This window comes from Lagopus leucura, unplaced genomic scaffold (genome assembly GCF_019238085.1).
Source record: "Lagopus leucura isolate 7727_CA_CO unplaced genomic scaffold, USGS_WTPT01 Super-Scaffold_100004, whole genome shotgun sequence".
NCBI classification, from domain to species: Eukaryota; Metazoa; Chordata; class Aves; order Galliformes; family Phasianidae; genus Lagopus; species Lagopus leucura.
Window position 1 is genome coordinate 59,999,726 of NW_024962264.1, and position 23,085 is coordinate 60,022,810.

The 23,085-nt window shown below is 38.2% G+C and overlaps 1 protein-coding gene across 9 annotated transcripts in view; it reads right to left on the reverse strand.

The window, feature by feature from the left end:
- Window positions 1-23,085, reverse strand: part of ABLIM2 (actin binding LIM protein family member 2) — a 139,376-nt gene that overhangs the window by 71,479 nt on the left and 44,812 nt on the right. For all 9 annotated transcript variants that reach the window (XM_042871466.1, XM_042871470.1, XM_042871468.1 and 6 more), the window contains exons 3-6: window positions 15,599-15,782; window positions 5,629-5,744; window positions 1,516-1,642; window positions 81-174 (exon numbers count right to left, since the gene is read on the reverse strand). In XM_042871466.1, coding sequence (XP_042727400.1) covers window positions 81-174; window positions 1,516-1,642; window positions 5,629-5,744; window positions 15,599-15,782 — 521 coding nt within the window. The remainder of the gene's footprint in view (window positions 1-80; window positions 175-1,515; window positions 1,643-5,628; window positions 5,745-15,598; window positions 15,783-23,085) is intronic.

Consider the following 23,085-nt stretch of genomic DNA (forward strand, 5'->3'; position numbering starts at 1 on the left):
ATTTGTGAGCATAGAAATACCTAGCAAAGAGAGAAATTCTCTTTGCATATGTTATGATTTGAGTGACAGATTCTCCTTACCTCAAGCACTCTTCCCGTAATATATTTTTCACAACTGTCACATCTGATACCAAACTTTGCATGATAGTCCGTTTCGCAATATGGAATGCCATCCCTACAGAACAAGGACAGACAACACAGAGATTGCTTTACATTGGGTTACAGGTTTTCTGGGAGATTATACAACTAAAATACATTAACAGTTACAATTGAAAAATATGAAGGATAAGAATCAAAGTCCTAGTGTTTCTTTTTCTAAAAAGTTAAAATGAGGAAACTTAGACAACTTAAAATGAACCAGTCTGTTAATTTAACACTTGGATCACAATTTTACACAATTTTACATTTAGATCATTAAACGGGTGAACGAAATTTCTCTAGAAGAACTAGAAATTGTTCTAACATTGTAAAATGTAAATGAAGTATAGTTAAATACATTTAGTGCATTAGTTCATAATATGCTAGAAGAACCCATGATCGGATGGCAAATGCACAGTCTTTTGGGGGCTTTACTTGTGGAAAAGTAAACATTAACTTTATAGTAGACAAATTTGAATGCTAGAGACGAACCTATGAGTTATCACAAAAATCAATTGAATAGATTAAAAATGGATGTTTCTTCTCTTCAATTTTGTTTATTTGGGATTTAGCTTATTCAAGAGCGGAGAATGGGATTTGAGACAATGTGAAATCATACTTGGGAACACCCTTTTATTAAATACTGCTTTCTCAGTCTCCAGTGCATGCTGTGAAATTAACTTGTATTAATCCAAATCCAAGGTACTGTTCAAAGTCAGTGAGATGTTGGCTGTGAAGCCCCATCATCTCTGAATCTCTGGGCACTGGTGGTTGAGTTAGCTGTTTAGGAAAATTTTGTCATATCAACATAATTCTCTAATGCAGAAATTAATCCCAGTTGCTTTGGCCAGTGAAAACTCTGTATCTCATCAGACTGATATGAGTGCTGACATGGACTTGGTCTCTGTGTGTGCTTTGTGCTAACTCTTATTGCTGTCATCAAATTCAATCCAAATCTGATAGCACAAGTGTCAAGCAGCACAAAGCCCCAGTATATAACTCTTTAATGAACATTTTAAGATTATTTTTGCTTGTGTAAAACACATGGAAAGGATAATATCTGCTTGTTCACATTACAGCATCACAGATAGCTGTACACAACTAACACAAAGAACAAAGAATACATCTGCAGAGCTTTGAAGCATACTCCACCCAATGGCTTCCTTTAGCACAGCTGCTCTGGTAACTCAAGGTAAATTGACAAATTCTATTTTATTCATTTGTTTTTCTTTTTTAATTCATTTTAATATGCTTGGTAGTCTTTTATACCTCTCCAAACATTTATGAAGACAAACTAAAGAATATACAACACTGAATTATCCATTTGGTATCAGAAATATGCTGAATAAAACCTTCTGAGCTTCCCCACTCAACTTACTTGCTGATGTACTCTGCGTTCAGTAGCTTGCCACATGTATTGCACTTAAAACAGCCCAAATGCCAGTGTTTGTCCAAGGCAACCAATGACTGCCCATTTTTTATTTCTGAACCACAGCCTCCACAATCTGCAAGAGAGAAAAATCCGATGAGTGCATCACATGCTTTAAACTCTCAAGTAATGATACAAGTTACTGCAGTACAAGAATCAATTTGTGTCTTAGTAACAGCTTGCATGTGCTCTAAAGCTTGCTGCTGACTGCTCAACAATGGATGACAAGCAGTGCTGCTCTAATGTCCCACATTAATACTTTTTGCTTTCTGAGTTTGCTTCCGAGTCTGACAGTTTAACTCATAATTCAAAATTTTTCCCCAACTGGGGAAAAAAACTCAGCTGAAATTCTGATTTGAACTTCTGTTACCAGGAAAGCTACATAAAAACATGAGAGGCACTACAAGATGTGATATTGAATGCACAACATGTAAAAATGATGGCTGGCTACCTATTCATTATTTATAGAAAATCATACATAATCTGGATACTTTTGACTACACTAGTAAAATATAAAACCACTCTCAGGCACTATGCGTTCATGACCCTGTGTAGAGGAATCCACATGGACATGGAATTTGAAGCTCTATGCTCTACATGAATCCTCAAATATCCTACACAGTCCAGATCACATTCCCTCTTCACTCTCTTCAGTTTCCCATCTGTGTGCAGTTCTCTCACAAAATGTTAGAACATTCAGATTCACAATACATGGAAAATATCAGTGCTAAACTCATTTTAGAATCAATACAATCAGTAATCAATCTAATCTTCTGTTTGATACTATCTAAAACCTTTCTTTTTTTTTTTTTCTTTTGGAGGAGTTCTTCATGTATACCATCAATTTGCTTGGGAAAAGACAAACCCAAAGACACATTAAAGCTTTGCTTAGTGATTCCAGAGAAGAAAAAAAAACATCTTGCATGGAAGAGAAAATATGCAAAAATCATTAAATAAGATTTATCTAGTTATTACGAAAGAACTCCAAACGTAGGATCTCATTAGAGGACTTAAATAGTCCTCTTAAAAACTTTCTGATTTAAGCTTTTATTTGGTTGATGATGTGATCCTAATGAGACACTCTGTTAGTGCAATTGCAAATATTTAATTTCTGAGCACACAACTATAAAGCATAGATCTTATTTTCCTTTAGTGGATTTGGAATGGATTAAGAGAGAAATAGTATGTCTCTTTATTATCACTCTGTACAGAACCAATACGTGGAAACAGATCAGCACAAAAGCATATGCAACACAGATCAGAACATTGGAGTTTTGCTAGTAAAAGGGAACATTTGGGTGTGTGCCTGCATTTAGTCCCATAAGACAATAAATGCTCCAGTATGCATTCTTTAACTGCAATCAGAAAGTTGTGATCTCCTATGCACTAGGAGTTTATCTGATAATCTAATTTAATCTTAATGGTTGAATGTTTATTTTGCCAACTTAATACAACACCATGTAACCAGAAGTCATTGAGCTTCCATCTTGCTGAAGCCTGGATGGGCAAAAATGCAGCATTTTGTGGGCTACTGTTTTATTGCTAACTGTCGCTTTCTTTGTTAAATTCCAGGTAAATAAAAACAAATATTGTGGTTTCTATGCCAACAGTCCCTGTTCGAGTGATGTCCTTGTTTTCCTGTCTCTTGGATGTAGCATCCTTTGGTGACTCACCTAATTTCATCCAATAACTCTGCAGTACACATCAATTTACTGATGCACACTGATATTCTCCCCAGAGAACTCTTTCAACATTATCACTGCCACAAGGTGCTTTCACATCTAGCATTTTATAAACTAAACAAACAAGTAGGTTGTTATTTATATAATAATAAAAATTCAAGAGATCAGGCAAAAAGCAAGAATTTGACATTCTTCATTTATTCCAAATGTAATGCACGAAAGAAGTGAAAACCAGAGGAAAATAGAAGGGCTGGTCAGAGAGGGTTGTCTTGCTGGGAGCTCAGCGGGTCCCAAGAACTCTAATGAAAGCATTCTTGAGCTCAAGATTCAGAGATAGGCTGATGAATAGTTTACATAGTACCTATAGGCAGTTCTAAGACAAGTATAAAACCAGCATAACAGTGGGTCAGCATATTACTTGGTTGTCGACTTAGTTTGCTAGAGGAGATGTTTTTGTGCACTATCAGTCTTCCATAGAAATAGGTAGGTCACTCCAAAAGTAACGCCACCCACTTATTTCCATGGAAACTACAACAGCTTCAAAGGGCACAGTAACACTATTTGATAGAGAAAAGGCTCAGCTACAAAACACTCATTTTCAACACAGTCACCACCATTAGCTGTGCATTTTCAACCGCGATGAACAAGAGCCTGCATGCTGCTTGCAGCAAAAGCAGTGGAGATGATCCACTGTCACTGTCACCACCACTGAAACACATCACCTGCTGCCTCATCCAGTGTTTAATCTCCAAAAACATTCAGTAAGCATTGATTAGTGTCAATGGGTGCCATTTGTTCCGCATGGAGAAATTCAGTGACACATCTTTGCACCATGCACACTTTCATGTCAGACACCATCTTGTCAGACTGCCCCTCTGCTGTCAACTGTCACACAGCAACAAAACATAATGGAATACTAATGGGAAGATTCAACCTCTACTTACATCCCATCAACATCTGCCTCTGACACCATGGGCCAACATAATAAAATTGAAAGCATTCCTTGCAGAGTAACTCACTACCAAAGAGAGTTCCCTATCCTAAGGAGGGATTACACCACTTCCAAGGTTCATTCCTTTTGCTATGGATCTGCAAATAAAGAGCTGCTGTACCTGGGGAGGCATGGTGCAGGGATCTGGGAGAACTGAACTGAGGAAATACAACACAAGCAGTCTCTGTAGCATGTGAGAGTAGACAAAGTATATTAAAGGATTCTGCATTACAGATAATCAAATAAACTTGCCCTGTCAGTGCTTAACTAGGGAAATAATTTCCATTAAAGTCAAAGCCAGTTTTCCCATAAGAAAAGGAGACAAACAGATAACAGGCTATTAAAGTATGGATCCACAAATGCAGCCAGGCAAGATGGATCATCCTCAGTCATGTATCTAATCCATCTCAAATAAGTGACAAGAGAAAGCACCAAAAAGAGACAACCACTGTCTCTGCTAAAGAGAATGGGGTTAGAAATAGAGGAATCAGTGTAGTGTCCTGCACTGCATTCACAAAGCAGCATTTGCTGACAAAAAGCAGAAGAGAGATGGTGAAAACTACTGTTAAAAGAAAGATCTGGAAAAAAAAAAAAAAAAAAAAAAAGTAATTACTGTCTTAAGTGAGGTAAATTCTTACAAAGAAAATAAGCAGTCTAGGTTCTTTCCTCAGTCATGCAAATTCAGCTTGAGGTGATGGCCGTTAAGAACATTTCTGCATTCATCACTTGATTAGATTGCTTTTGCTGCTTAATTACTCTTTAGGCTGCGTTTGAATGTTAAAGTATGGCAGCTTCTCCTGGACAAATGAGCACAGGAAGAAAGTTCAGTGTTCAGTGCTGCAGTGCCACTCTATGCTCAGTTTTGCTAAAAAAAATGTGGTATGAAAATGCTTCTTCTCTGTAGCATTTGTATCTTCTGATAGTACACAGTAGTATGGAGGTCAATACAAATATCTCTGTGGCACATTGTATACACTCCCTGTTGTAGTACTCAGACATTAAATTACATCACTGATGTCTGTTTTCCATGACTGATCCAAATAATGTGATGAAATTTCAACATGGATTTTATTTCAGCTGCAGTTGGATTAAACCCTTAAATGTATTATAATTTATATTATGCCCTGCTCCAAACATTTCAATTTACTTCTATTATAATCAAGTGTTTTGAGAGGTTCTGTGTATTATTAATTCTATAATGGCACCGTTTGTGTTTCATTTACGTATTAGCCTTTCTTAGAAAACTGTTGTATATTTCTTTACATCATACACTATAGTGGTAGACAGCTTCTGTGCAGCATAGAAGTTACAAGTGTCAGTGTAAAACTGGTTCTTTAAACACGTGCAAGCTAGAAAGTAACAACAGAGCACAGCACAACTCCCACTTACTTCGCAAGTTCTGTACAGGGAAAGAGCCAGTGCTGCTGGAAGGGGGCAGGGAACATTTCTGGCAGATGCACTCTTTGCCATTAAAAGTTACCCGGTCACCTGCAGGGAAAGGCAGCCTGCAACAGAAGAAAAAAAAAAAAAGCATGCAAGTTACATTCAAATGCCCTTATTGAAGTGAAATGCAATTCCATAATGAAACTCATTATTATACTGATTGCTTCTTCCCCCTTTGACCAGTTCTCATTTACAATATTTCAGCCATTGGAGGCTAAACTACTGAAGAAACATATGAAGACTATTGCAAATGCAGATGTTGCAGCTACTTACAAACAGAACCTAAAGACACACACTGAGCACTCCAGTCCAAGGTCTTGTGTATGTAAGAAATGAATCCACAGTAATGGTTGATCACTAACAGGATGAGTTACAGAACGAAAATTAAATTGGAATTACAGGGAGCTGCTACTAAGTTGTTAAAATCCTGCAAGAGAGTGATGATTTTTATACCTTAAAAAAGACAGCATTTGTCCTCCCAACATTGATCATACCAAAGCCATTCTCTTAACCTACTTACTCAGAAAGCAAATATCAGTGGGCTCTCAATAGAGAAAATATATCTCTCATAAAAAACCAAGAGTATATGTCACTTATTTGTTTTATTCTAACAACAGCTCTACTTAGACATAATTAAATCTTTTTTTCTTTTTCTTTTTGGCCTGGGTTGGAAGGGACCTCAAGGATCATGAATCCAATGCCCCTGCCACAGGCAGGGCCACCAACCTCCCCATTTAATACTAGACCAGGCTGCCCATGGCTCCCTCCAACCTGGCCTTGAACACCTCCAGGGATGGGGCATCGACAACCTCTCTGGGCAGCCTGCTCCAGCATCTTACCATTCTCATAGTAAAGAAATCCTATCTTTTAATCCATGCCCTTAAAAGTAACAAACTTTCTGCCATGGTCTTTGTTGTTCAGGCATGGAAACTGCAAAGGTTTTTCAATTTCTAAAAACACCAGATGGACAAATCCGTTTATAATTCAGCAAAGGATGGTGAGGATTTATAACCACATTTAACTCCACCCAAAAGCTCAACTAAATCACTAGCAAGATATCAAAGTATGGCTTCAGTGGGGCATAAACATGTTACAAGCCTTCTGCCTCCTTATGAAGTATATCTGATCAGATTAATTCATTAACATTTCATTAGAACTCTGCATGACATTCCCCCATAAATGCTATCAAATTTATACTAAATGAGATAATATCTTTGCTACAAAAGCTGCACAGATACTGCTTGGTAAGCATAAACGTTATTTAATTACTTATGAAGAGAACAAAAATGTTATCCTTTGTTTTTTTAATATTGTTGCTAAAATCCACCTTAAACCATCTAGATAAGTTTTCAGCAACGTCATCTGTTTTGGATCATGTGTAATACTTTAAAAATTATGAGGACACATGCAGCTGAATTATCATTATATCTTTGCTTTTCATTTATTTTTTTCCCTTCACTAATGACTTATTACTTCAAACAATTTCTTCCTTCTTACTTACCTAAGTAAGGATCATACAAGGAAACAGATCATAGAATGGCCTGGCTTGAAAAAGACCTCAAAGATCATCTAGTTTCAACCCTCCTGCTATGTGCAGGGTTGCCAACCACCAGACCAGGCTGCCCAGAGCCACATCCAGCCTGGATTGAATGCCTCCAGGGATGGGGCATGATTCTGGTACAAAGAGTCCTAGAGCCATGTTAGCACACACACAGGCGTCCCAAAGTTCCACCTGTTCAACAGAAGACTTTCTATGATGAATTTTACTTCGTAACCTGATTAGAAGACAGCACTGTCTCTAGTTATAATGGGTAGAATGTGATGGAACCAAACTGTTCTGGTCAGCAGTAAGTCTGTCCTATCTTGCATCAATCCAGCAACAGCAAGCTAGTATGAAATATTCTTTTCAGGTTGTAACTATTACCCACAATGGATTTTATACTATTTAAAATCATGGAGTCTTCTAATAATAAAAGGGTTTTATGAACATCACTGAGCAGTTGAGGTTGGAAAGGATCTCTGGAGGTCGTGTAGTCCAAGCCAGAAGTTTATTCAAGCGTATCACTGTATGGTAACTGCTGAATCACAGCCTGAACCTCTGATTGATCACGTGAGGCAAGCAATGGGTCAACCATAGGAGCACAGGTAAAGGCAATTCACCTGTGTTGCCGGAAGGGGTGGAGCCTGGCTGCACATCTCCTAGACTTATTTAAGAGCTGACTGCCAGTGGGGAAGGATCTCTTCTGGATATCTGCTCTGCTGGAGTTTTGTAAGTTAGCCCAGGATACAGATAAGCATCCTATCTTTTCTGCTTTGGTGTAATAACTATATAGCTAGGCTCTCTGGTACACCTCATAACTGTAACATCTATATATTCATTGATTGTACAATCACATACAGTAATTTTTTTCATGTTTATACAGATGATAAAAATTAAGGACTAATTATTAAAAACTGTCTCAGTAGCAGAGTGATGTAACTCAAATTCTCTCCCAGTTTTCTCCTTCCAGTGCGAAAGACATCATTTAATCATGTATTCACTTCAATTAATTATTACAAAAATCACTTCTATAACCAAGCCCTATTCAGTCACTTCAACAAGCACAAGCTAAGGAATTTCAGCTGTTCCAGAACTGAGACAAGAAACAATCAATCTCCTACATGTTTTTAGATATCTCCTTTTAGCTTACAGATACAGGTTTAGTAAGACTGCTGGTAATTTACTCAAAATTAAACCTCCACAAAAAAGATAACCTGCTCCACAGATGCAATAACACAACTACACTTTCACATAACCACCCCCCCATTATCTTTCATACTTACACATCTTTGCATTCCCTGAACAAGATGTTACCATTTGCTATGGTTTTCCATAGTTTTCAATGGCAACAAATCTGGGAATCAATGCATGACCCAACTGGACTATTGTGTGAGATTTTAGTAAAATTGAAAGCTTTGCACCATTAATCCTAGAAGCAGTGACGCACTGGAAGCCCTAAGGGATTTACGGATTTCAAGAGGCATTACTACTACTGAGCATTCTTGTAACTTATATTAGGTGTAGCAGTCAGACAGCAAGTTGATTTATTTTATACCTGATCTAATGGACAAAAATCCAGCTGAGCTTCTGCACATAGATCAATCTAAAACAGATGTAGCAAACATAAAGTATAAGTAGGTACTGATCACTTTGAATGGGTTCATCTATGTTAGGCAATTAGACAATCAGAAGATGCAGTTAAAACTGGAAGAGAATAGAATAACTGATGTCTTATTGCACAAAAACATAGCTGGTAGATGACACCCACAAAACACATCAGCACTCATACACTTCAGGGGGAGAGTGTGGGAAGGTTTCACTACCCCATTAAACTGGTTTGTTTTCTGAAAGTTTAGTAACTAATCACCAGCATTTCTGTAACATATGACTTCTCCCTTTCACAAGCTATTCTGCTCCAGGCTTTTGATGCCATTACAAGTGAAAGCTCAACAGAAGGTGATAACAGACAATTAACGAGGTTTCAGTTTCTGAGCTCTTTAACTTGTGAGCAGGACTATATATAGAACTGTATGTTAAAAACAGTGTATCTGCCTCTTCTTATAATGACATCTCACAGTCAGCCACTGAATATCACCAGGTACGGGATTTAATTAGATACTCATCCTCTTAAAAACATTCAGTGTGATTTTCACACTTCACTAATCTATTTTTAAAATGAGAATTAAGAGTATCTTTAAAGCAGTTCTTGGAATTACTTGTAAGGTTTTTAGTACATCTCTTATGATTCGTTTTCCAATGAATTTGCCTCCAGTATTTGTAGTTGGCAGTGACTGCAGGTGACCAACAAATTATACTGTAAAACATAAACCAACATCAGCCTAATTCAGGGCAACTGCGCTGACACTGAAAGGCCTAGCCCTTGTTTCTTCTTTCTCTGCACCGTGTCTCAGCCTTTGCAGCTGAGGGCAAGTCATTCAAGCTTTCTGGGCCAAAAACATGTTCATTTTTTTTTTTCCAGAGCTAGCTCATGGCCTTCTGTTCTTTAAGTTGCTGACCTGACTTTGTGGCAGAACTATGAACTGAATTTGATGTAAGAAAATTAACAGAAGCATATGGTCAGGAATGTGGGGAGAGCAGGGCTATCCATTTCAGTAGCAGCCTGCAGTTATGCTGGGTCAAGTATAATGTCAGACTGCAACCTGAGGATCTACAGGATCATACTGTGCTCTGATTCACCTGGTACTTTCACATTCCTCAAGGTTTCTCTGTGTGGCAGAATTTGATCAAGGATGTTAAACCTGATGAGACAAAGTGAGCATTACTTGCTATTTACTGTCTTCATGAAGTTCAGAAAAGGTAAATGCTAAGCCTGTACCTGAGGAAAAATAATCCCATGCATCTTTACATGTTGGGGGTCAATCAGCTGGAAAGTTGCTTTGCAGAGAAAGATATAAGGGACAGTAAGTGGAACTTGAGTCAGTAAGTTGTCCTTCTAGCAAAGAAGGTCAGTGACATCCTTGGTTGCTCATTGAGTGGGACGAGGGAAGTGATCTTTCCCTCAGCTCATCACTTGGGAGAGTGCATCTAGAACTGTGCATTCAGCTGTGGATTCCTCAGAATAAGACAGATATTGGTGTACTGGAGGGAGGCTGGCGGGGGGGGCCTAGGCACAAAGCAGAACCACAGGATGCATAAGGAGGGCTGAAGGAAAAGGACTTGTTTAACCTTAAAGCATGTCCATGTAAGAACAGGACAGTAAGAGTCCTTCAGGAAACACCTTAATATTGATAAATGCCTTTATTTCATGATCAAAATGTCAAGAATAACATTCAATTGGATTTCAAAATTTTGGCATAAATACCCAAATGAAGAACTCTGCTACAAGAGATGCTTTAAGAAGTACCCAGTGCTGCATAAGTGGGAACAAAACTCTTTCAAATTTCATGAACAATAAAAAAGTGAACAATTAAAAAGGCTTAGCATATTTAGAATGTCTGGGATTAACTGATTTTTTTCATTTTCAGCATCATCTTAATTTCTTAGAAACTCTTCTAAACCATGCCTACACAATAGTCCTCAAATTCTTCTTGCTAATAGCAGTGTTATGTAGGACTAAAAAAAATGTGTATATATATATTTTCCAACAAGTTTTCTAAAATTTTATATCTAACTGCTTGGCTATGATTATTTACCTTCTTGAAGATAACAGGAATATAAATTGTTTGTGAGAAGTTTTAGATCTGGATTTGGCAAAAGCTCCTTGAAGAATAGCACAAAAATGCCTCACTCTTCTCTACACATTATTCACCTCTTGGCATGTATTCAACTTCTGCCAACAGACTGTTCCAAGAGAAAACTTTCTAAATTCAGACAAAACACAGGATTTGGATGGTCAAGTTCTGTACAGAAAGCACAAGGCTGTTTGGTTATTAGCTTGAAACATACATGTTAATTTATTATCCAGCTAAGAGTGAAACTGTTCCCTTTTCATCATTTACATGTCACAAAAAAAAAACCCAAAACATCCTGTGTATGACCAATTATAAGAATATAATAAAGTAATTACACAGATAACAATTACATACATTTCTCCAACTGGGTGAATAAACAACTCCCATCCCAACTTTATTGATTATATGAACCCATAATACCAAAATGCAGACTGATACGATGTGCACATGTCAGCAAGACTGAAATCCAGTATAGTATCCATGTACAGTATAAGCATATGTCTACATGTAGCAGATATCTTAATATTTCTGTATTAGGTATTAACACACTAAGGCTGCTCATGAAAATACCATTTTTAGAAGTATTTCTTTTCATCACAGGTATAAATTCCCATTGCTTTCTGAAACACTCAATTTTCTGGCCTTTTACATACGCTGTTCTGGTGAGATAAGTCTCTGAGTGCTATATAAGAATTCTGTGAACAATTTCAATAGACCTCACTTCCTTGATACAAATAGTCTTAATTATCTCTCTCTTTTTATTTCACTTTTACAGACAGGATTATTCAGAGAAAAGGTAGCCCTCTGTAGGACATAGGTCCTTCCAGTTAATGAAAATTTTTGAATCTATGTTATTCTTCTACTCTTTCATGGTTTTAAGCAATACAATCACAAAAGCCAACAGCTGCAAACAGTTACACTGACTACAGACAGCTCTGGGAGAAAGCCCTTAAATTATGCCAGCAGAGCAAACACGCAATTCAAACCTGAACTTGTTTAGAAGCCAACAGGTCAGCGCAAGGTAGAGACCATCACACTGCACACTAGGATACAGTGCATTTTTAATAGTCAGCTTCTCATCTATGAATTTCTGAACTGTGGCAGTGCAGGGCAAGAGCATTTGAGTCCCAGCAGATGCCTTAGGGAAGATTTGGGGGTCTGACACACAAGCTTTTTCACAAAACAGTGCAGCAGCTTATCAATGCCGCACAGACTACAAGAGGGAATACAGCTCTGTATGACACTGGTTCATGTGGCACTCAAAAGTAGCACTGTCAGTGGCTCCAAAAAGTGAATGGAGCTATGTGACTGGCATTTTCCCCATCGCTCCAGCTTGCTGCATGCCTCTACGGTTTTCTCACTGATCTGAATCCAGATATATTTCCTGCTAGTTTCAATTCAAACCTCCTCTTCTGTGAAAATAATAAAAAAGGAACTGCTAACATCACTGGTTTGCTACTTGACACAGGAATGTTTACTTCAGCAGCTACAGAAATACTGGTTACAAAAGTGTTCATTTAAAGTACTTAACAATACTGCAGTGGGTTGAGGACCCCTTTTCATGAGTGCTAAGTACCTTCAGCAACTAAAGTTTACTTGCTAGTGAAGTTGGTAAGAGCTGTGCTTGGTTCCCATTAGGGCAGGAAAGGTAGTCAGCCCCGTTTCAGAAGTGAGAATTCTAACAGAGAGCCTATGTTGAAGTCCAGTTCTAAGGGGTAACGTCAGATGCAGTTTGCATGATCATGTAGCTGCCTTAGATGATGTGGATTTAGTTTGTTATTTAATCTTTCTGCCAATCTGTAAGAAATAAGGACACAAATGGCACACTGGGCACATTCTTCCAAGGAAAGTGCCCAGGAAAAGTGCTTTACAGCACTGTACCCCTCACCAAATGGCTCAAGGTTTTTCTTCTGTCTGGCATGTTTCCATTGGTTTTTTATTCATTTTTTAAGGCAAGAAAAACCCACCTACTTCTGTGTCAGCTTAAAACACATGTACTCTACTCACCATATTTTTGCTGACGTATCACTTAATAAAACAAATGCTGCTGTTGATTAGATAGGACATTCTTTCCTATAAAGAACATGAATTACATTTGGCTTGCAAAGACTAGGGTAATTGAAGCAATGATGATTTAAAGAAGTTGAGAAAATAGTCCAGTGTTTTTAATATGCACAGATGATGGGATTCTTCTGCTGATCTATGCCACAAGTCAGTGTTACAACCCCCTTAGGAGACACTAATTGAATCCTGCAACTCAGCTGGATGTTAGCTGGCTCTGATGAAGACAACATGAATTTGTGTATCCTTCAAAGGAAAAAAACGGAAGCAAACCTGGGTCTCTCTAATGAAGTCACACATAGCAACAATTAGAAACTTTATTAGTGGAATAGCTTTTAATCCAATTACTCAGTTACACATGAAGCTTAAAGAATATCTCTGCATTTATTTCTTTATATGAAATGCTATTTTATCAGCAACTTTGTTTCTAAAATTGTTACCTAGATTCAGCACATCTTCATTACATGGGATAGTAGTAGCACGCTCCAGTAAGTACTTATATACTTATATATAGACTTATCCAGTAAGTCTATATACTACAATTCATCTAACATGGATTGTTAGGTACTTACGTAATTTAATTACATGAAAAGTTATTCTGATTTTCCAGGGAAACACAACAAATTTTAACACAAAACTCTAAACCATCAGCTGAAGGACTGGCTAAATACAGCAAGAAGTTATAACAGCAAATCACTGAAGCCTATGTGAAGTATTAAGCTGCTCGGTATAGGCAGAGAATCATCACAGAATGGCTTGGGTAGGAAGAGGCCGTAAAGATCATCTGGTTCCAACCCCCAGCTGTGGGCAGGGTTGCCAACTACTAAATCAGATGCTAGAGCAGGCTGCCCATGGCCCCATCCAACCTAGCCTTCAACACCTCTGGGGATGGGGCATCCACAGGTTTTCTGGGTAGCCTTTTCCAGCAAAGGCACATTGCTAGGCCCATGAACTAGCCCTTAATGATGTGGTGACAAATGTCACCACATTTGGCAGGAAAGTAGAATCAATGGGTTTTATTTTCCTCTTAGTCAAAGTATCACCTCACTACATGGAAGATACCAGCACTAATGAGAATTGTAGAAAAGCTGTTACACTGACAGGTTGTGCAATCCACGTTTAACTCATGAGTGTTACAATTAGACACTTGAACCATTCTACCTCCTATTAAATATACATAGATGTTCAGATTTGTTATCTTTACTCTTCATGTTTGTTTATCCAAAAGGAAAAATCTACTTGTATTTGCAGAATCTGAAGAGACAAAATTTAATCTAACAGAAGTCTGTCAGGCTAGGAGACTTCCTCTTAATACAACTAATTAATTATTTCTGCAATTGGTAGATTCAAGCTACACAGACATCTTGCCATGACACATGGTATTCTGGAATTTGAAGCAAGCCCTGTTTCTGTATCAGCACAGGAGGACATCTGAGCTCATCCACCTGATGAACTGGGTAGATTTGGTTGCCATATGGCCACACAGATAGAGATCCTTTGGACTGCCCAAGTATCTGAATACAGCACCAGCAGATACAGCATCTATAACGTGATGCCTTGATGCCCTGTTACTCATAGCACTGCCACCTATACTTTCTCTTACTGTTTGGAGTTGCTTTCATGTGTTGGTACAAGCTCAAATTTGACAGAACCAATTGTTAAAGCAGTCACTTCAAACTATTGCCACAACAGTTCATTTCATGGAATCATAGAATGGCTTGGACTGCAAGGGACCTCAAAGATCATCTATTTCCAACCCTCGGCCATGGGCAGGGTTGCCGACTGCTAGATTAAGCATGAGACCAGGTTGCAGAGAACTCTATCCAATCTAGCTTTGAACTCTTTCAGCGAAGAGGGCATTCAGAACATCTCTGGGTAGCCTGTTCCTGAAGTTTCCTGAAAATTTAGCATACATAAATTTCTTCCTGAAGTTTGTGCTATTTCTGTAGAAGAAAATTAAGATATAATTCCAATGAACATCAACTGTCTGTACTTCGGAGCCTGCAAAGATTGCCACCCTCATTGGATCACACTAGGAAATGATCTTAGTGACCTCCATCAGGCATCTCATGGAGGGGACATCTTGTGCGCAGTCTCACTTGTCACCTACACTCCTGCTGTAGACTCTTGGTGAAATCCAAAACATACAACAATGTTTGTGAGACCACGGCATTTCTGTCCTATTTTAAGTGATTACTGTAATTTCTGGGAAGCAGAACTGTGATATTTTGGTTTAAGTCTACTAATACAGTATCTGCTTGGATTGCCTGGGACGCAAGCACTGATATCTTAGTCCTGTGTAAGCTTCAGCCAACAAAACATGAAATAACAGACACCAGAGAAATCAGGATGAATATCTGGGGCAAAATATCTGACTGGAGAGATAAAGGCAGTTTCTCAACTACCTTGAAAACTTCACATATAAAATATCATTAAACAGAAATAAAATTAAAAAATAAAAAAGGTATTCTGAATTTGGATTTTAAAAATCTGCTCTTTAGAAAGCAACAGTTATAATAGAAAGTATAACAATTTTTCATCTATGTGCTATCAGTTTGAATGCCTAGCATTACTTTTTCAAAATCTGTTTTTTAAATGAAATACAACTTCATAGAACACATACCTGCAAACAGCACACACAAAACAGTCTGGGTGATAGGTTTTGCCCAGTGCTGAGACCACTTCTCCCTCAATGAATTCATCACAACTGAAGCACCGTGTGCCATAGAGTCTCTGGTAGTCCAAAGTACAGATGTAGTCTCCCTGTCTCACAAAAAATCCTCCTTGAGCCAGGTCACATCCACAAGCTGCAGGAAGAAAAAAGGCAGACTCAGAAGGCTGAAAAAGGAAAGAGCTCTCTCCAAGATGAAGCTGATCAGTATCAGTTCTTAGCAGAGTGTTTTAGTACTTCAGTACACAGCCTTATGATCACAGAACAGTCATGTAGTTGAAAAACCCTGCTTTTACAGTGCTTTTACATCAGTCATCTATTTTGCACACTAATAGTTTAATCTTTGCAAAAACGCTAACTTCAGCACAGATGCCAGTACAGAGTAAAGTCTTTTAGAGTCAAGTACAGTGCTGACATATACAGTACCAGGATTTAAGAGGTTAAAGGAAATGCATAGAGAGTATAAACCTTCAAAATCCAAAGCAGCAATATTGAAATGAATCATAGAATGGCTTGGGTTGGAAGGGATCTTAAAAAAATCACTGAGCTCCAATCCCCTACTATGGATTGGTTCCCCCCACCAGCTCAGGCTGCTCACGGCCCCATCCAACCTGGCCTTGAGCTCCTCCAGGGATAGGGCACTCACAGCTTTTCTGGGCAGCCTGAGCCAACGTATCATCACCTTCTAGGTAAAGCAATGTTTCAGAGATTACTATTGAATTGCTTTATAGCCTTCCTGGGTACAAACAGTGCTGAAATACTGCTCCCACTAAGCACGGCCTCTGATGCGCATGGCAACTGCTTGTAATGTCCATGACAGCTTACAGAATATTTTAAAATAGATCTTATGTTTACCGGGTAAGTGTCATACAGCAAATATGAATTGAAGGGATGTTCACAACTATCTGCTCCTGGTAGAAGTAGAATTTTTAACCCTATCTGTCATTTTATCATTTTAAAGCCAAATGTGTAGGAAAGAGTTAAAGTTGAATAACCAAGTGTTGGTGAGACTTTGCATGAGGCTTTCTCCCTTGCACCCTGCAGACAGGCTGACATTTTGAGATTATAAAATGGGAAAGAGACAACAATCTGGCTGAGGTCACACAGAAGTAGACAGAGTTGCAGAAGATGGCCCCCACCTATACGGATCAAAATATTTGAAAACGTACCAAAATTGACTTAGAAGGAGAACAGAAATTCAAAATGGTGATTTTGTCACTGTGATGACCACCACTTATTTGTTACATGGTTTTTAAAAGTAGTATCTCTATTCATACCAAAGCCTGTTTTCCATACCAGAATCTGCCATCTTGCATCTAAACAATGAGAAGCAGGTGAATCAGGCATGCTTAAGGCACAAAGTAAAGTATTCACAACAGAAAAAACATAGAAAATATAGGATCCTGTCATCTTTTATTCAAAACCAAATCCAACCACCTGTCTTTTTTTATCACCTTCCTTAATATCACAGGTGGCTCAATGCCATCTTGCCATTTAAATTATAATCTTCCTCTCTGGGAATGGCCCTAACCACTAAGTTACACAAAACAACAATCATGCTGATAATGCTTTAGTATATGACCAAAAAGCTTAGGTTAATTAATTTTTCTTCTTTGTAAACCAAAGTAATTCCAATTACATTGCATTTACCAGTGATAGAAACTATAGGTTGGATATTTTGTATTGCAGTTTGCTCATGGACCTCACTTCACAAACTTAGTATTAGTGAAACAACATTTTTCTTCCTCAACATTACTGGAAGCCCCTCTTAGTAAGGATGTGCTTTTTGTAGACTCCTCATAAATATCACAAAGACCTGCTAAGTGTTACAGGTTTCCTTCAGTTGATATATTTCACCTACATATGTACTGGCAAGACTAAAAAAAAAAAAAAAATTCACAAAAAAAAAGCACAGATCAACTGTGGTTTTAAGATGATGGTGAGCAGTGTGCTGAGCAGACATTAACGATGCAGTAGAACAGTTCTAAACTATATCACACAGCATGTAAACTTGTTAAGTAGACTATGAGTGAAAATATTTAAAGGACATAAATAGACATCTGAGCAAATGTGGGTGGTGACAGCCTTGTCTCTAGTGCTACATGGGGCCCTGTCTCATCCTGAAAATATGAAGGCTGCTCAGAAAGTAATACCTCCTATTTTTATGTTGTCACCCCAGGACATCAGAAGTGGATGCTTGTAGTATGGCAGTGCAGGATGGCTATTGCTACCTTACATTTTCCTTACGTTTTCTTGCAGTGTGACAGATGGCAGCAGAACAACAGTCAGACAAAATGGCTTCTAGCAAGAAAGAACAGATAAAGCACAAGTGTGCCATGGAGAAAAAATGGCACCCAATGACATTCATCAGTGCTTTCTGAATACTTATAGAGACCAAACAGTGGATGTGAGCACAATGAGAGTTGGACTGCACAAGCAACAATTTTCCCAGCAACACCACCATACCAGCTGGGAAACAGTGGATTGCCTCAGCTGGTACAGGTTTTTGTGAGCACACATGCAGGTTCTTGTCCATCGCTAGGGAAAATGAATAGTTACTGGTGGTGACTATGTTGAAAAACAGTATTTTGTAGCTGACAATTTTCTCTATGAAACAGTGTTATTGTTATTGTGCTCTTCGTAATTGTTGCTTTCTATGGAAATAAATGCAAAGCATTACTTTCAGAGTAACCTATGTATTTTATTTTCCCAAGGGCAGAGATTGCAATCATCTTGACTTCTCACGTGTCCACAGCATTAATGCAAAGTGGGCAATTGACAGGCTGGATACCTTGAGACACCAGGAATGGATTTATTTTGAAGACACAATGTGAAATGTCTTCCATGCAAACACTAACAATAACAAAAAATCCTGAGTAGCAGAAGACAACTTGCAAATATTGGCAGTCTTGGGACTACAAGTCATTAATTATTTGAGTAACAAAGAGCACATTGTGCCAAGTAGGTCCTGCAGAGCTAGCTAGTATCAAAAACGTTATACCTCGTGAGACCTCATCTAGCACTTACTCAGTTATTTTCACAAAAGACTGACTCACACCAGAGCAGGTGTAACCGTGGCTATCAGGATGACATGCAGAAAGAAACTTATTTTAAGAGGTAAGCAGAACTTGGCTTGTTTAGCCTATCAAAACCCACACATTGGAAAACAACTAATACCTCAACATCTATCAGGTTCAAACAGAGCAAGCTAAAGAAAAGATGAAGACCTATTTAAACCCAGCAAGAACAAGTGAGGAAACCTTGGCCATGAACAAATGGAGGCTGAAAATAGTAGAAATGTTTCTAACCACCATAGTAAGAAGTTTTTTGAATGGAATAGCATTCCAGTAAGAAAGAAAAAAAGAGGGGAAAAAAAGGCCTTAGATCTCTCTGGCTTCAGAATGATGCCTAAGCAATATTAAACGGAGATTATCAAATATGATTACAACATTCAGGTTTTATTTAAAGTACAAGAGAGATACCACAGGACCACAAAAAGTGTGAGACAAGCTCAGATACTATTAGAATCAGATGTTTATAAGTATTAATACCACCCATGAAATGCAAATATCAACATTTTAAAATATATTTATTTCATTTAATCATTCACTACTATTTAATTACACAGATGCATCTGGCATCCTCCATGAAACCAGCACTCAGTAAATGTTATGATATAACAAATATATGAAGTTTTAGTCAGCTATTCCCTCAAAATGCAAAAACTTTCAAGTGCTTGGATTCTATTGTTGAAATGGAAAGTACACAGGAAGTAGGGAAAGAGACTCATTCATTATTTTTCCCACTGAGAATACTAGCTTCTGTGTATTATCATAATAGAAATACACTGACATAAATAGATTATAATAAAAAAGTATTTGGAAACAATTAGGTCTATAATAAATTGAATTGCTACTACTGGCCAACATACTTCTGTGGAGATTTGATATGCTCTTCCACTCACCCAAGGCTGTTACTTCTGATGTACATCAATATGACTACTGATTCAATTTAGTACAAGAACTTCTTTGCAGAAGACAATTATAACTTACCTATTTCTTTCATAAACCCAACTGCTCTTTTGCCAATAAAAAATCTAAACTGTAAAGATTACAGCTGAAGCAAACTTATGCATGCAACATTGAAGAAAAGTTTTTTTTAATCATTTCTGCTTTTAAATGAAGACAGGCTTTTCATGCAAGAATGCCATGCTGTAAAATACTTCATTACAGGGAAAAGCTGGGATGAAAAGTTTTCAAACAGGCTTAGCCATGACACAACAGTTTTCTTTCTGTATCAGTAATATCATTTCCAATACAAGATTTTCAGTGTCTTGGCATTCCAAAATCATGTTATAAAGTCTTGTTTCCCCTTAATTTAAATTCTTGTCAATAACGATTAGTTTCTCTAGAATTTCCTCTAAAATAGTTCACCATAAGCAAAAATTCTAAATGAGAAAGGCCATCAATGGTTTTGTTTGTTTTGTTTTTTTTTTGCACAGAAATATGAGCAGGGTGGGCTTATGGCCTTTTGCAAGATGAGAGAAACAGACCCATTACCCTTCACTTCAGTGCAATGCCATTCCCCTATCCTGCTGCTTATGTGGGCAGGGAGCCCCTCCCATCCTGGGCTGTTCCTGCAAAATACCTGCAGAAATGAAAAATCAGGGAAAGAAAACCTGAAGGGAAACCTGGAGGATGTTTGAGGAGCACATTCAAAAGGAACTACTCTTCTTGGAGAGGAAATCGGTGTTATGTAACAGATCCACTCCCACCCAACACTTGTCATCCAAAATGAGTATCTGGAGGTAGGGTTATTTAAAACCTAGAAGCAGCTTCACACTATTATAGAAGTTCTTAGTGAAGCAAGGAAAGCATTGCAAACACAGCACTTGAAATAAAAAGAAACACTGAGAAACTAACCTGCTTTGAGTGAAATGTAACACCAAGACAGGGCAATACCCCATGCTGAATGACTCCGTGGCCCTGATGCTGAGGGACATGATGGCAATGATTTGATGGTTGGACTAAACAGCCTTAAAGGTCTTTTCCAACCTTAATGATTCTATGCTGAACAATCACTGGCTTCAGGAGCAATTTTTAAGTACTGAATAAATAAGCATCTGTCTCTTGTGAGGTATTTGGCAGCCATCCATCACCAGGACGTGGTGGGGGATGTGTAAGGGATGGGAGGTGCACTGCCTCTGCAGAGGGTAGCTCAGGTTGGCTTCTCTGACAGCCCAACATTTCCACTCATGAAGATGGTTTTCAGTGACCCAACTCCAAAATAACTCACGCAGACCAGGGGTTTGTCTGTTTGTTAAGAAGGTAGCTACTTTTCCCCAGGCTGGTATCTGTTACAGCATCTTGAGCACTCTCATTTATACTGTGTGATTTCATGGGCAATCTAACTCTATAATCCTTTATGAATAGCGCATCACATCAGGGCTACAGTCTATAAAATTAAATAGCAGCAACAGCAATTAATTAGGGCACTTTAAGCACACTGCTAGCCCCACTACTGTGTGTCATCAGTATTGTGTTTGCTCTACAAATATAGAACACATCTCTATCTTCCCCACTTTCAAATGAGCCTGGTGAAAGTAGATTAAATTTTTGGCTGTGTGCTGTGTCCCAAGAGGTCCAGAAGATGCTGTACTTGCCACGCTGTTCTATACTACAGCAACTGCAACACTAAAATTCACAGGTTGCCTTGTCATTCAGACAGCACTGTTTAACTTTCAGCCTGCCAAAAACCCAAGTACTTTGCTTATCAACTTGCAAGCGCATGTAGGAAGTTGCTGTTTTGTTGTTGTTGTGTTTTTTTTTTTTTAAATATTGTTTACTCTTTGTCTGCTTGCTTATTAACATAAGCAAGCAGGCATCAATCCAACAGGAGAGAGAGGTAGACTCTCCAAAGACAAATGACAGAAGAAAAAGCCAATCACAATACTACAAACTAAGCACGGGAAAAAACCTCCACTTGTCCAACAGCTGAATAAGTTGTCTTCCTCAGCACTGCAGTTTAAGTTCATTTCTAGTATTTCCCTTCTGTCTCTGAGATGGATCCTGGTGACTGACTAAATCCCAAGAACAAAACACTGAATATGCTACTGACACAATTTACCTTGGGCAGAAAAGTAGCACTGATGCAATCTAGGAGCTTATTCTCCGAAAACCCCATTTCTGGAACACTTTGCATGGCCACTCTGCCCATGAGAAACAATAGCAATCACCTGGCAAGCTTCCACTGTTGCCACTTCGACTTCAAACTGACTTGCAAGAAGTTTGCAGCAAGTCAGCCTAATTTCCAGAGGACAACTGACTGTGATGCTGTCTTTCTGCTCTGGCACTGATGAGTCCAGGCAAGCTTTCCACAAAGGTTTTTAGGAATGACTTCCATCTTAAACTTAATGGCCACATGAAGTCTGCATGTGACCATCATCCCACTGTCTCACTCAATTCACATCTAAAATTCCTTGTCTACAGGTGAGGCAGTAGCAAGACAGAAGGAATGATGTTTAATCTATATAATCTCTGCAATCCAGCCACTCTTCCTAGGTAAGAACAATTATATCTACATTTTTCCATGTATATGTCCACAGCATCAAGAATACTCAAGGTTGCCAACCACCTACAGAGTTTTAGCTATGATATCTGAAATACCAACTGTAATCTCAATTCATTTTGTTACAGTCTGCGTCAAACAATGGAAGGAGCTTGCAGCATCAGAAAGCTCAGCTGAACTCTTCCCCAGCCTCCAAACAGGAATACTCAGGTATTACTCAGTACTTAGTATTACTCAATACTCAGCTCTGAAGAGTAGAACCAGAATTTTCTGGACCAGATAAGACTAGAGAGAACATATCTTATCAGTCATGCAACATTTCCCCATACATGCGTAGCATTACTGAAAGCATAGCTCCCAAGCTAGCCTGCCTATTATATTCATCAATTAATTTGCAGGTACACAGTTCAGCACAGGAAAACCCTGAGAGATTCTGAATGATCTTGGGAGACTAACAAAACATTAAAGATTCAGGTGCACTAATTAAATGAAAGAGAGTTTGGGGAGTTTCCTGTGCATTATGTAATTTAATATATACATATCTAAAAATTTGTGTTAGAAAGTACACATCCATTTTCCATTCCCCCCTTGGAAAATAGAATTTCACAGTAGCTTAAAGACAGTGCAACTGTCCAATAAAATCTCTTACGTGGTGTTATAGGTGAAAGAGAATACTATATACATAGATATTCGGTGCTATCGGAACAACCTCCAGGAAAATCAGAAAATTTGTCTGCTTGATTTACTATTTTAAGGAATCATTCTGATTATTTTTTATTTATAAGGAAACTAAAGAGACTGAAGGAACAGAATTATTCGCTTTCAGTCATTCTCTAATTCATAGCACCTTTGGCTGCTCTGATAAAATACTG